The 10,341-nt window shown below is 41.3% G+C and overlaps 1 protein-coding gene across 2 annotated transcripts; it reads right to left on the reverse strand.

The window, feature by feature from the left end:
- Positions 1-2,009: 2,009 nt before the first annotated feature.
- Positions 2,010-10,085, reverse strand: CLN5 (CLN5 intracellular trafficking protein). 2 transcript variants are annotated; one of them, XM_045566901.1, is made up of 5 exons: positions 9,787-10,085; positions 7,048-7,213; positions 6,158-6,383; positions 5,521-5,646; positions 3,730-3,809 (listed from the first exon to the last, which is right to left on the reverse strand). In XM_045566901.1, the coding sequence occupies exons 1-4, from the start codon at positions 10,011-10,013 to the stop codon at positions 5,531-5,533; spliced, it is 735 nt and encodes a 244-aa protein (XP_045422857.1). In that variant the 5' UTR covers positions 10,014-10,085; the 3' UTR covers positions 3,730-3,809; positions 5,521-5,530. The 2 variants fall into 2 exon arrangements, with proteins under 2 accessions (XP_045422856.1, XP_045422857.1); XM_045566900.1 differs by lacking the exon at positions 5,521-5,646 and having other exon boundaries at positions 2,010-3,809; positions 9,787-10,074.
- Between the last annotated feature and the right edge of the window lie 256 nt (positions 10,086-10,341).

Here is a 10,341-nt window from a genome sequence, read left to right on the forward strand (position 1 = left end):
AGCTCTGATGCCTAAAGAAATAGGAAATTAAAAATCTATCATGAAACAAATTTATGTTTAAAATTTTATACAGAAAACAGTTACATTAAAAATAAGGAATAGGTTCTTTCTGCATTCAGAATGAGAACTTACAAAACACATTATAGACATAGAATTCTAACTCTTAAAGGGTCCTTGAGCACAGCTAGCCTTTTTACAGAGAAATGTCTTTATATAAATCAATAGCTTTTAAACTATTGAAATTATTTTCACCTCTGGTCTTACTGGATTTCAGAAGATAAGTTAAATTTACCTTAATGTGGCTTATTTTAACAATATTCAGAAAAAACAGGCATTATGGTTAAGTCAATTTACTGCATTCTAAGAACTTTTTTGTATTGATGGAAAAGCTTAGGTTAGAAGGAAGGGGTTTTGTATGAAGAAGGATCAAGACTAAACTAGGTCCTATTAAGATGCTGTAAATTTCTACCCCACACATAGATGGGAATAATCTTTACACAGCCTCCAACCCCAGTTTATCTGTGGGGCTGGTTTTAAATGTTAACAAGCAGTCAGGAAAATTCCACCCACTTGCTGCCACCGAACTTTAAAAAAGGACACAAAGCCTTTTTATTCTGAAAGTGAACTAAACTTATCCTTAGAATAATCAGTCTAATAAAAGGATAAGTAATATACTAACTTATTTTTAATAGAGAGAAAAATGTAGAAAGGTTTGAAGAGCAGGAAACTACTTGAACAATAAAGGGTAAATATGAGGAGGCACCGTACTGGGAACAAACTAGCCAGTCCATTTGCCTTTGTGAGCAGGGAATAGTATGTGTGTGGATTTGGAACATTACTCTCACATAACATGCCAACAATTTATTTAAAAAATAGTCTTTAATAAACTGTAGTCCCAGATAATTCATTAAGTGCTACCAGAGCAGACTATAAAACTGGATATCTAAGACTTTTCTTTCTTATTTTTGAAAAGCCAATATTGAGGGTTCCAAATGTTCAAAATTTAGTAGTTATTTTCACCTTTTGACTGTTTTGCTCAATCTGCAAAAATATACTTTGTGGGTGTACTTACTTAATACTGACCCAGATTAATGAGAGAGGATATATCATTTATTCTAAAGCCCTAATATAATCAACGAAATGGTTTCTCTTAGAGGAAATTGTACACATTTAAAACAACAGCAAAATGGAAACCAAATTTATGTGATGATTTATGCCCCACAAAGGGCAGCAAAATTTAGTTGGTAAGTTCCTGCCCGGCCATATTTTGGTTTCCCAACTACGGTTTAAAAGAATATTCTTGAATCATCTGTACTTGAAAACTCTATTTCATCTTAGAGGTTTGGTAAATTCTTAAGAAGTGCCTATGTGAATGCTATGCTCTCTGTGCTATAGTCACCTGAATCTGTGTGGTACTGTCACAGAATTTCATTTATTAATATGCTTAGGCAAAATAAAAAATCTTGAATGCTTTTTAAACTATATTAGAATCTTGCTTTTAAAATAAAAGTCAAGTTCCACATACAGATGTCTTCAATTGTTTTTGCTATGAAACCAGGTTCTGTGATTTGCAGTTGACACAAACTTGTATGAGAATCTTTTGTCACTCCAATGCAGGTCTAGAAATCCAAAATAGTTTTCCCTGAGCAATTTTTTCTAAGAATCAGAAGTTGGTGTTGCCCGAGTTTAGCCACTAGATGGTGATAATGCTAAGATTCAAGTTTTCTTGTGACATACTCTGAGGACAATTAGCAGTTTAAAGAGGCGATATTAATTACGAATGTTTACGTACTATTGATATGAGTAGACAGACTAAGTGGGAAGCAATGAAAGTTCTCCTTATGTACTTGAGGAAGACTACCTCTGTATAGTAGGTAGAATGGTGTAGTACGGTGTTTCTCAAGCTATCTGTGGTGACTAGGTTTTTATTTTCAGTCTGTGTGGGGCCTACAGTTTTGAAAAATACAGTAAAAATTAATTCCTAGACAAATGAAATAAGACCAGAGAAATACAAAATACAGTTTTTATTAGATCCAACAGAAACAAAAATACTCCAATAGATTTCTTTAAAAGTTTCTAACTGCTTCCTGTACTTATCTCTTCACAGACCAGTAACGTCTGGTTGACAGATACTGGTCTAAGGACAACACATGGATTATTTTTGCTGATCTCTGCTCCATCATCTTACTGACTGGTGTTTTTTTCCATGAATAGAAAGATACTCAATTGATTATCAAATTCTTAAAGGAAGGACCCAGAAAACTTGTTTGATGGCCCTAATGAAAGCACAGCTACTTGGAGATCCTTAGTAAAAATCTGTCCCATCTCTGGGAAGTGCACTCTCTTCCACAGCACTGGCAGCTTGAGTGGGAGGAAGAACTACAGGAAGCAATGGAGGAGTCAGAAGCTACCTGTTCACTCAGATATGCCTGCAGCCAGATACTTCAATGCTCCAAATTTTTGAAGAATCACTGAAGCACTACACTACCAGCTCAGTCTAGCTGATTACAAACCCAGGAAAGGCTGGCCCATAAACTACATTAGGCAAGATCAAGGATGACAATTTGTTCTTTGATTAATCATTATAGCTACCATTCATTATGACCTTACTATGCCAAACACATACGACTTCAACCTTTACAACCTTAATAGATGAATCATTTTACAGATAAGGAAACTAAGGTTTAGAGATGTTAAGTTGTTTAAAAAACAAAAGCCAGTTACTAGCTAGATCCAAAATAGTAGCCAGAAATTTGTACTCTTTAACACTGTTATTTATCACATCTGGAAGAAGCACAACCACTCCAGCTATGGTGTTCAAACAAATCTTTAAGGTTAGGTGAATGGAATGCAACTAGACTTGGTTCCAAAAGTTAGAAAAGCAGTAAAGTCAGTCTAAACTCCTAGAAAACACTTAAATCAGAAAAAGTAGCTCCCACCATGAAAATGTCACTGAGGATATTTTTAAAATCTTGGGCACACCATATTCACAACTTTAAAATACTGAGTCTAAAAGTCCCTACATACCTGATATGAACCATAATTCTCCATATTAACAAAGGCTTGGAAATTGAAATCAAGATCACCCAACATGCTCACTTTGGCCAATACAATAAGAGTTTCAGCTTCTTTCCAAGAGAAAAGTCCTGAGATGTTAATATGCAGCAATTCTGCTGACATGCATTTCATCTTTCTGCCCCAAGGAAGAAAGGCTAAGAAATCCACAAATGTAAAATCACCCCCTGAAAAACTGGGATGCTGGTGGTTGGAGAAAAGAAGAGCAGTAGAATTCAAGTTTTATAAGCCAGGGAATGTTTTGTTTCTGTTAGGTAAAGGGATTTCTTCATATGTTATTTTAATGAAAGGGTATTTCATAGGTAAAAACCAATATTCAAAATTATAAAACAAATAGAATTGTCTGTGTATAATCACTGCATCAAAAATTTGCAAGAGACTCAACAGAAATTCTTTAGTTGACAAATGTGGTTTAAAAGGGTAATAAAATCTTCTTATGGCTAAAGCAAGACTCTTGTTTCCTGATGGCCCAAAAACAGATGTTTCATTTCCAAGGTAAGTAGGTTCTCCACTATAAAGAAATATTCTTGTATAGTTGGTTTCTATCTTCTTGAACTCTGCTCCAAGTTCAGCCAACTTCTCGTATGTCCTTAACACAAATTTGGAACAGTCGTAGGATTCAAACCATGTCTCTGCCCCTTTTGCTGGGCTGGCTTGGACAGTCCACGTCTCGTAATAAATCCCTGTTTCATTGTCCTGTTTTACCCACTTTGCCATTTTGTTGAACATGTTTCCTAGGTTTAAAAAATTTAAAAATACTATGTGAACATCAAAGCTAATAATGTGAGTTTTCAGTAAAATGTTCTAACTTGATTAAGACCATGATGCACATGAGTAAACAATAGTTTTGAATTTCCAAACCTACATTTCACAATAGGAATCTAAGCTGTGCCAATTTTTATTCCATTCTTTAAGTCACAAGACATTTCTGAAGTATACAGAGAAGTCTTAGGTACTAATTCTATAATAATCATTTAAGCCATAGTCAAAGTGAAATTACACAAATGCAAAAGCTCTACCCCGCACTGAATCTATCCTACTCACTGAATCTTGGATTCAGAGGCAAATGAGAAAAGGAAAGCAAGGAAAGAACTGCAGAAGAGGAAAAGGTGAATGGGCAAAGATGGTGTAAGAAAAACAGGCAGATGAAACGTAGAGCTTTTGTGTCGCAAAGCGTATGACCAGCTGCCTGAGGAGCAGCTTACTCTAGAAGGCTGGTTTACTACTGTTACAGGAACCCATACCATACCCCTTCCCCTTGAAGATCTGGCATTTCTCGTTTTCCCTGTGCTTGCAGCTGCCAGGATGCTGCTGTTGACATCCCCTCCCCTACACACCTCCAATGAATCAACTAAACGGGACACGTTTTTGGCTGAGTTCATGGACTCCACAGACCCTAGCCTGGCTACCCTCTCTCCTACTGCCTTGTACCAGACCAGAAGAATCTCTCCAGATATTTAGGTAACACTGTACTCTGAATGTTACAACCCTCATCTGGGCATTTATAATGCCAAGTGGATGTGGGCCCCAACATTTCACTTTGTCACTGTGTGCAAACCTTTCTTTGGTTACTTCAACTTGAGTCCATAAAATAAATTCTTCATGTTTGCTGAGACGAATAAGAGTGGCCAACTTTATCAATTTTATGGAATTAAAATTGTGGAATAATACAAAGTCTGTTTTCTTAGAACTCGGGATACTATTCTTAGTTCAACTTTGAAAAGCCACTGTTGTATGTAAGAGATGAAAATGCTTTAAAACACCATTTGTAACATGAAGAAAAATCAATGAACAGGACTAATCACAAGGCAGATGGATGACTTAAAAGATTTAAGTACTGGTATGAACAAGTGATTGCTTGTTCATATTATCATTGATTTATGTCAGAAGGATGAATTTGCAGATAATGATGTAGGTGAAAATGGAGAAAGAGATGTGAACTGGCCTGGAATGAAAGAAAGAGCAGCTATTGATTTTATTGAGCATTATTAAACGAGGGATGGACTTTCGTACTGTTGGGATGGCTTGGGACTACATCGATTAGAAAGGAGGCGAAAAGATTTGAAAATAGCATGGGGTATTCAGTTGAAAGATCCCCAGGTTACATTTAAAAGACCTCAGTTCTAGTCCTGGAGCTGCTGGATCCAGCTTTTGTGACCTTGACCTTGAGAGATGGGTAAGTGACGTTAGCTGGCTGAGCCTCAATTTCTTATTTGTGGAAGGAAGAAGAGTATTTTATCATCTCCACTGAACTGTGAGTTAACACACCTCAAAATGATTTGTAATGAGCTATATAAGTAGAAAGGATGGTCATTTTCTCAAGTACTGGGGTTCACTGAATAATTATTGTCACAAACAATGCTTTCATTTCAGATGTTTCCACTTTTCTGGGGAACAGCAAATTATAACGTAGTACTCTATAAATCATGTGGGCAATGTCCTTACCTTTAAAATGCTATGGTGGTATCATCCCCATTCTACACACAGACCAATAAGGTAAAATGTGACCCAAGGTGACAGAACAAGTTATTGATGAAAGTTCTGCTGAACTCCTTTCATCGATAACCAACACTGCAGCACATATAGAAAAATTCAACTGTTTCAGCAACTCACTCACACATCCAAAAGAACAGGAAATCTCAGATAAAATATTTAAATTGCTCAAGGGGGCCTCAAATGCTAAGAGTATATACATTTTGGGAGGCAATGTACCAAAGTGGTTAAGAGAATGGTCCCAGGGGCTTGACTGCCAGGTGGGATTGGAGTCCCACCTACTTAGATGTGTAAACTTAACCTTTTTGTGCCTCAGTTTCTCTATCTATAAAATGGAAAAAATAATAGTAACTCTCAGGGTGTTATGATGATAAATGATGTGATATATGTACAGCAGTCAGAACAGTGCCCAAAGTCCATATGAGCAGTAACTATTATTTTTCAACATAAAAATATTTGAATTTATCATCACTAAAAATTTTTTTTCAGATACAGTTTACAGTTAACATATCCTCAGTGGAAGTACTGTGATTTCTTTCATTTGGATTTGGATGTAACCATCAAATACTGCCATATTTCTGAAACTTACCTGATATGGTCGCTACTAAAACTAATGTTCCATTTTCCTTCCAGTGAGTATCATCAATTCCTTCAAAAAAGCAGGCAGCTCCTTGATTACACCAGAAAGGGGCATTCATTTCAGGTCGGATATGGGGAAATGTGCAGTTGCCAAGTTGGAAAAGTTCATACCATTCCATTGTGTAGTTCTTGCCAGTTAATTTACTCCTGAATCCAATGGCATCGTGCATAATTTTCTGTGTAAAGATAACATATGCATAAAAATTTGGGAAGTAACCATGGGTCTAGGTAACCTGATGGGAGAAAATTGTGGCACATCACACAGAATTAACCGTTCAGCTGTTCTTCCTCTGCGTTGCTATTCTCATGTTCACTCTGTGGCCACACGAACTCCAGGCCCTCGTCCACTCTGGCTTTGGCCACTGCAGCTCATCTCAGACAGGAGGGATGTATGCTATATGGACATGCTCGTAATTTCCTTACAGCTCAGAGTAAGTATGAGAAGCCTCTATGCCACAGTCTCAGGGAGGAGGAACTCTATATACCTCACAAGGTGATGAGCCAACCTGGAAAAGAGCCTACAACAGGGCCTGGAAATCAGAGGTGCTCCCTGCCTGCCTGGCCCCTTCTGGGCCTCCTTCCCTCTCACTTTCCAGGAGCTGGGTATAAGAGGTGGGTGGGTTCAGATTCACAATATCAAAAGGAATTAAAATGATTACATTATTATTGTCAAGATTACAAAAACTGGAAATAACCGTTTTTGACTGTTCATTTTAAATATGCTAACAGGAACACCAATAAACATCATCTAAAACCAGCCATTTGATAGTGATTACTCCCTCAAATCAACTTAATAGCCAATCATTTAACCAAAGTTACAAGATCAAGATGCATCCTTACCAAGTGTCCCAGAAGGTCTCCATATTTAAATTCCCAGACTGGGGCTTGTAATCGGAAGACTTCGATGACATCATCACCCTTCATAACTGGGACAGGTGAGCCAGTTGGACAGAAAGTGTACTTGGCCTGACAGTAAGGATCTGGTTCTGGACGGAAGGAAAAGCGTCTAATAAAGAAAAAGAAACCATCAACTTAGATTCTAACAGAAATTTGGTTTTTCTCACACATTTTTGAATCCAGATTTTAACTGCACCATTAGAAGCATTCTTAGGGAAAATAGTCAAAGCTCAGACCGTAGTGAATAAACTTACATTTTATTTGTTATCCTGTGAACTTCTAATGATGACTTTAATAGCAAATGATGACTTGCATGCAAGCTTCCCTGTGTCTCACTCTCATTGTGACAATTTGTGGAGACAGAGACCATGTCTTAAAATATTTATAGCTCCAGATCTTATCATAGTAGACACATACAAATGTTTACAGAATAAATGAATATTTTTCCAACGTGTTTAATTTTCCAAACAATCCATACATTAAGATTCAAAGATAATTATTAGTAGGATATAGTTTACATTTACTTAAGAATGAACCAACATTCATTCCACCAATATTTACTGAGAATCGACTATGTGTAGGGCACTATACTAGGAAGGAAGGAAACAAAAATTAAAACACTGTTCCCCTTCTCACTGACCTGGGTGGGAGCTGAGAAGACATTAAACAAGTAATGACGTGCACTGTGGTAGGTGCTAAAGAAACAGAGTCCTGTGGGCACGAAGGAGGGAGAAATCATTTTTACCCAGTGTGGGTGTGGGCTGGGTCGGGGTGGGGAGGACAAAGAAAGAGATGAAGGCCTGGCCTAAGGGTTTTATATACTCGCAGAGGTTGGAACAGAAGAAACAAAATGTTAAGCATTGTAAGACAAATGTGGCACACTTGAAGGGTCTCTAGTAGGTACGGAAGACTAGAATTAAGGCCTCAGGGCAGCAGTGGAGACAGGACAGGCAGGGGCTGCCATTTTGTCACTAAGAAAGTGTGACTGGCACCTCCTCCCCTGGAATCCTACAACTGGAGAGGGGTGAGCTTCAAGGATGTTAAGTAGCAGATCTCATGGGATCTTACTTTACGAATTAGAGAAGGGTGAGGAGAGAGGCCGAATTAAAGCTGAGAGATCACTAGGAGGTGACTGCAATAACGCAGGCAAAGAAAAGAAGGCCACAGCAATAGGACTAGAGGGGGAGTGTGGCTGAATTCAGCTCAAAAGACACTTGTCACCTATACCTGGCACTAGGAAAGAAGAATAAATGGCAGCTTCCATCCTCTAAGAATCCTAGATCCCTAAGGTTCTAGCCAGATCTATTGTTTTACAACCCTAACACATCAACAAAAATTTCTATTTTAAGAAATTAAAATATTAATGTTAACTAAAAACATTAACAACTCTTCCAAAAGTTTATGCCACTTAGGCACACTGTTTTTAGACACTTAACTGGTTTAAACAAACACATATTTTTCACTTACCCACAGCAAAATCTATTTTAGGTCAAGGGTAATTTAAAACACCTAAGTGTGAACTTAATAAAGTTGAATGGTATTATATCCAACTAAGGGGTTTAGATGGGGGCATGCACTTAATACGCGGGACTTTTAAAGAAAACACAAGCCACCGTCAACACTTTGCCCTAATATTAAACCAAATAGTTTGGATTTACAATCTCTTTCTTGTTTTATTGTACAATTTTTACTTTTTACAAACATTTTACTAACATTTTCAAGAAAACAAGCTTCAATCACAAACTTCTCTTTTCACGTAGTATATCAAGCAAAACAAAAAAGTGGTGCAAACCATACAGTGAGCAGAAAACACTAATATCTCAGTTTGGCATCAGCTAGCAGTTCCTATTTTGTCATGCAAAATAGTTGTGTTTTCAAAAGCTGCTGGTCTTTCTCCTCCCCGATGTTGTCATCGTTTTCTCTATGTTTAGCTATCTAGCAAGCCTAGGCTGTATCTTCCAGGTTAAAGGTTCAAATCAGCTTCACAGGTTTGTAGCATTTGTCCTCGATTTATGACCCGCGTCCTGCCTCTGGGTTTAAGTGACCAACCTTCCCGGTTCGCCCGGGACTGAACGAGAAGGGGATTCCCTGGACGCGGAACTCTTAGTGCCAACATTGGGAAGTCCCGGCCCCACCAGGGCGAGTTGGCCACGCTGTAAACTGTGCCAAATGCCACGCAGTAATAACTGACAGTGCTAAATAAGTAATAGGTGTGATATTTAAAGTCTTTCTAAACTATTCAAGAAATCGGTTACTAAGTCACTCCATAGAATAACATTACTCCCTTTTCCTTCCACGACTGGGGACTGCCCATAGCCTGGCTCCGGCGTCCCGAGAGGAAGAAGAAACGTCCCAGGGCTGGCGACCCGCTGCGGGTCCCGAACTCTCAACTTCGCTCCCAACCGCGCTCAGAGCCTCCCCGAGCGCGCCTCGCGCCGTCGCGCGCCCCGCCACGAAGAGCGTCCGGCCCGCCCCCGGCCCCAGCCCAACCCGGCCGTGCGCGCGCCCGCCGCCCCCGCCCCCAGAGCCAACCCGGCCGCGCGCGCGCCCGCCGCCCCCGGCCCCAGCGCCAACCCGGCCGCGCGCGCGCCCGCCCCGGCCCCAGCCCAACCCGGTCGTGCGCGCGCCCGCCGCCCCCTGCCCCAGCGCCAACCGGGCCGCGCGCGCCGCCGCCGCACTCACTTGTAGGGCACCGGCCAGCGGCGTCTTGGGGCGCCGCCCGAGGCCCGGGGCCAGCACCAAGTCGCCGCCAGCCAGAGCAGCGCCAGGGCCCAGCGCCACGACGCGCGTCCCGGAACCGCGCCCCGCCGCCCCTTGGCCCCCGGGCCGCTGTTGCCCGCCTGCGCCATAAGGCGGCTCCCGCTGCTTCCGGCGCCTCCGGGGCCCGGCGGCAGCGGACGACCGAGCATGCGCAGAGCCGGGAGCCGGGTTCGGGCTTCCGTCCGGCTCAGCCCGGTGCCGGGCCCAGGCCTCGGCCGCGAGGGCACGGCCCGGTGCTGTCGGCTCCGCGCGCGTGACGCCTCCACGCCCCCCGCCGGGCGGCGGCGTCCAAGCGCTGCAGTCCGGGGCGGGGCTTTGGTCGGGCTCCCCGAGGAATCCCAGCCAAGCCTCGGGCCGCCTCACCTGTAGTGCCTCCCGGCCCGGGTTAAAGGTGCCTCTTCTGCGGAGCTGCACTAACCTGCTTCCGACAAGAACCAGCAAAACAAAAATCCGGTTCCTCCCGTGGATTCCCTAGCA

This window comes from Lemur catta, chromosome 13 (assembly GCF_020740605.2).
Source record: "Lemur catta isolate mLemCat1 chromosome 13, mLemCat1.pri, whole genome shotgun sequence".
In the NCBI taxonomy this organism is placed as follows: domain Eukaryota; kingdom Metazoa; phylum Chordata; class Mammalia; order Primates; family Lemuridae; genus Lemur; species Lemur catta.

Coding starts and splice junctions, on each gene's coding strand:
- CLN5 (XM_045566900.1), bottom strand. CDS start 10,013: ATGCTCGGTCGTCCGCTGCCGCCGGGCCCCGGAGGCGCCGGAAGCAGC. Junction 6,384..7,047: donor GAGACCTTCTGGGACACTTG/GTAAGGATGCAT, acceptor ATCTTTACACAG/AAAATTATGCACGATGCCAT. Junction 3,810..6,157: donor TTTAGTAGCGACCATATCAG/GTAAGTTTCAGA, acceptor TTTTAAACCTAG/GAAACATGTTCAACAAAATG.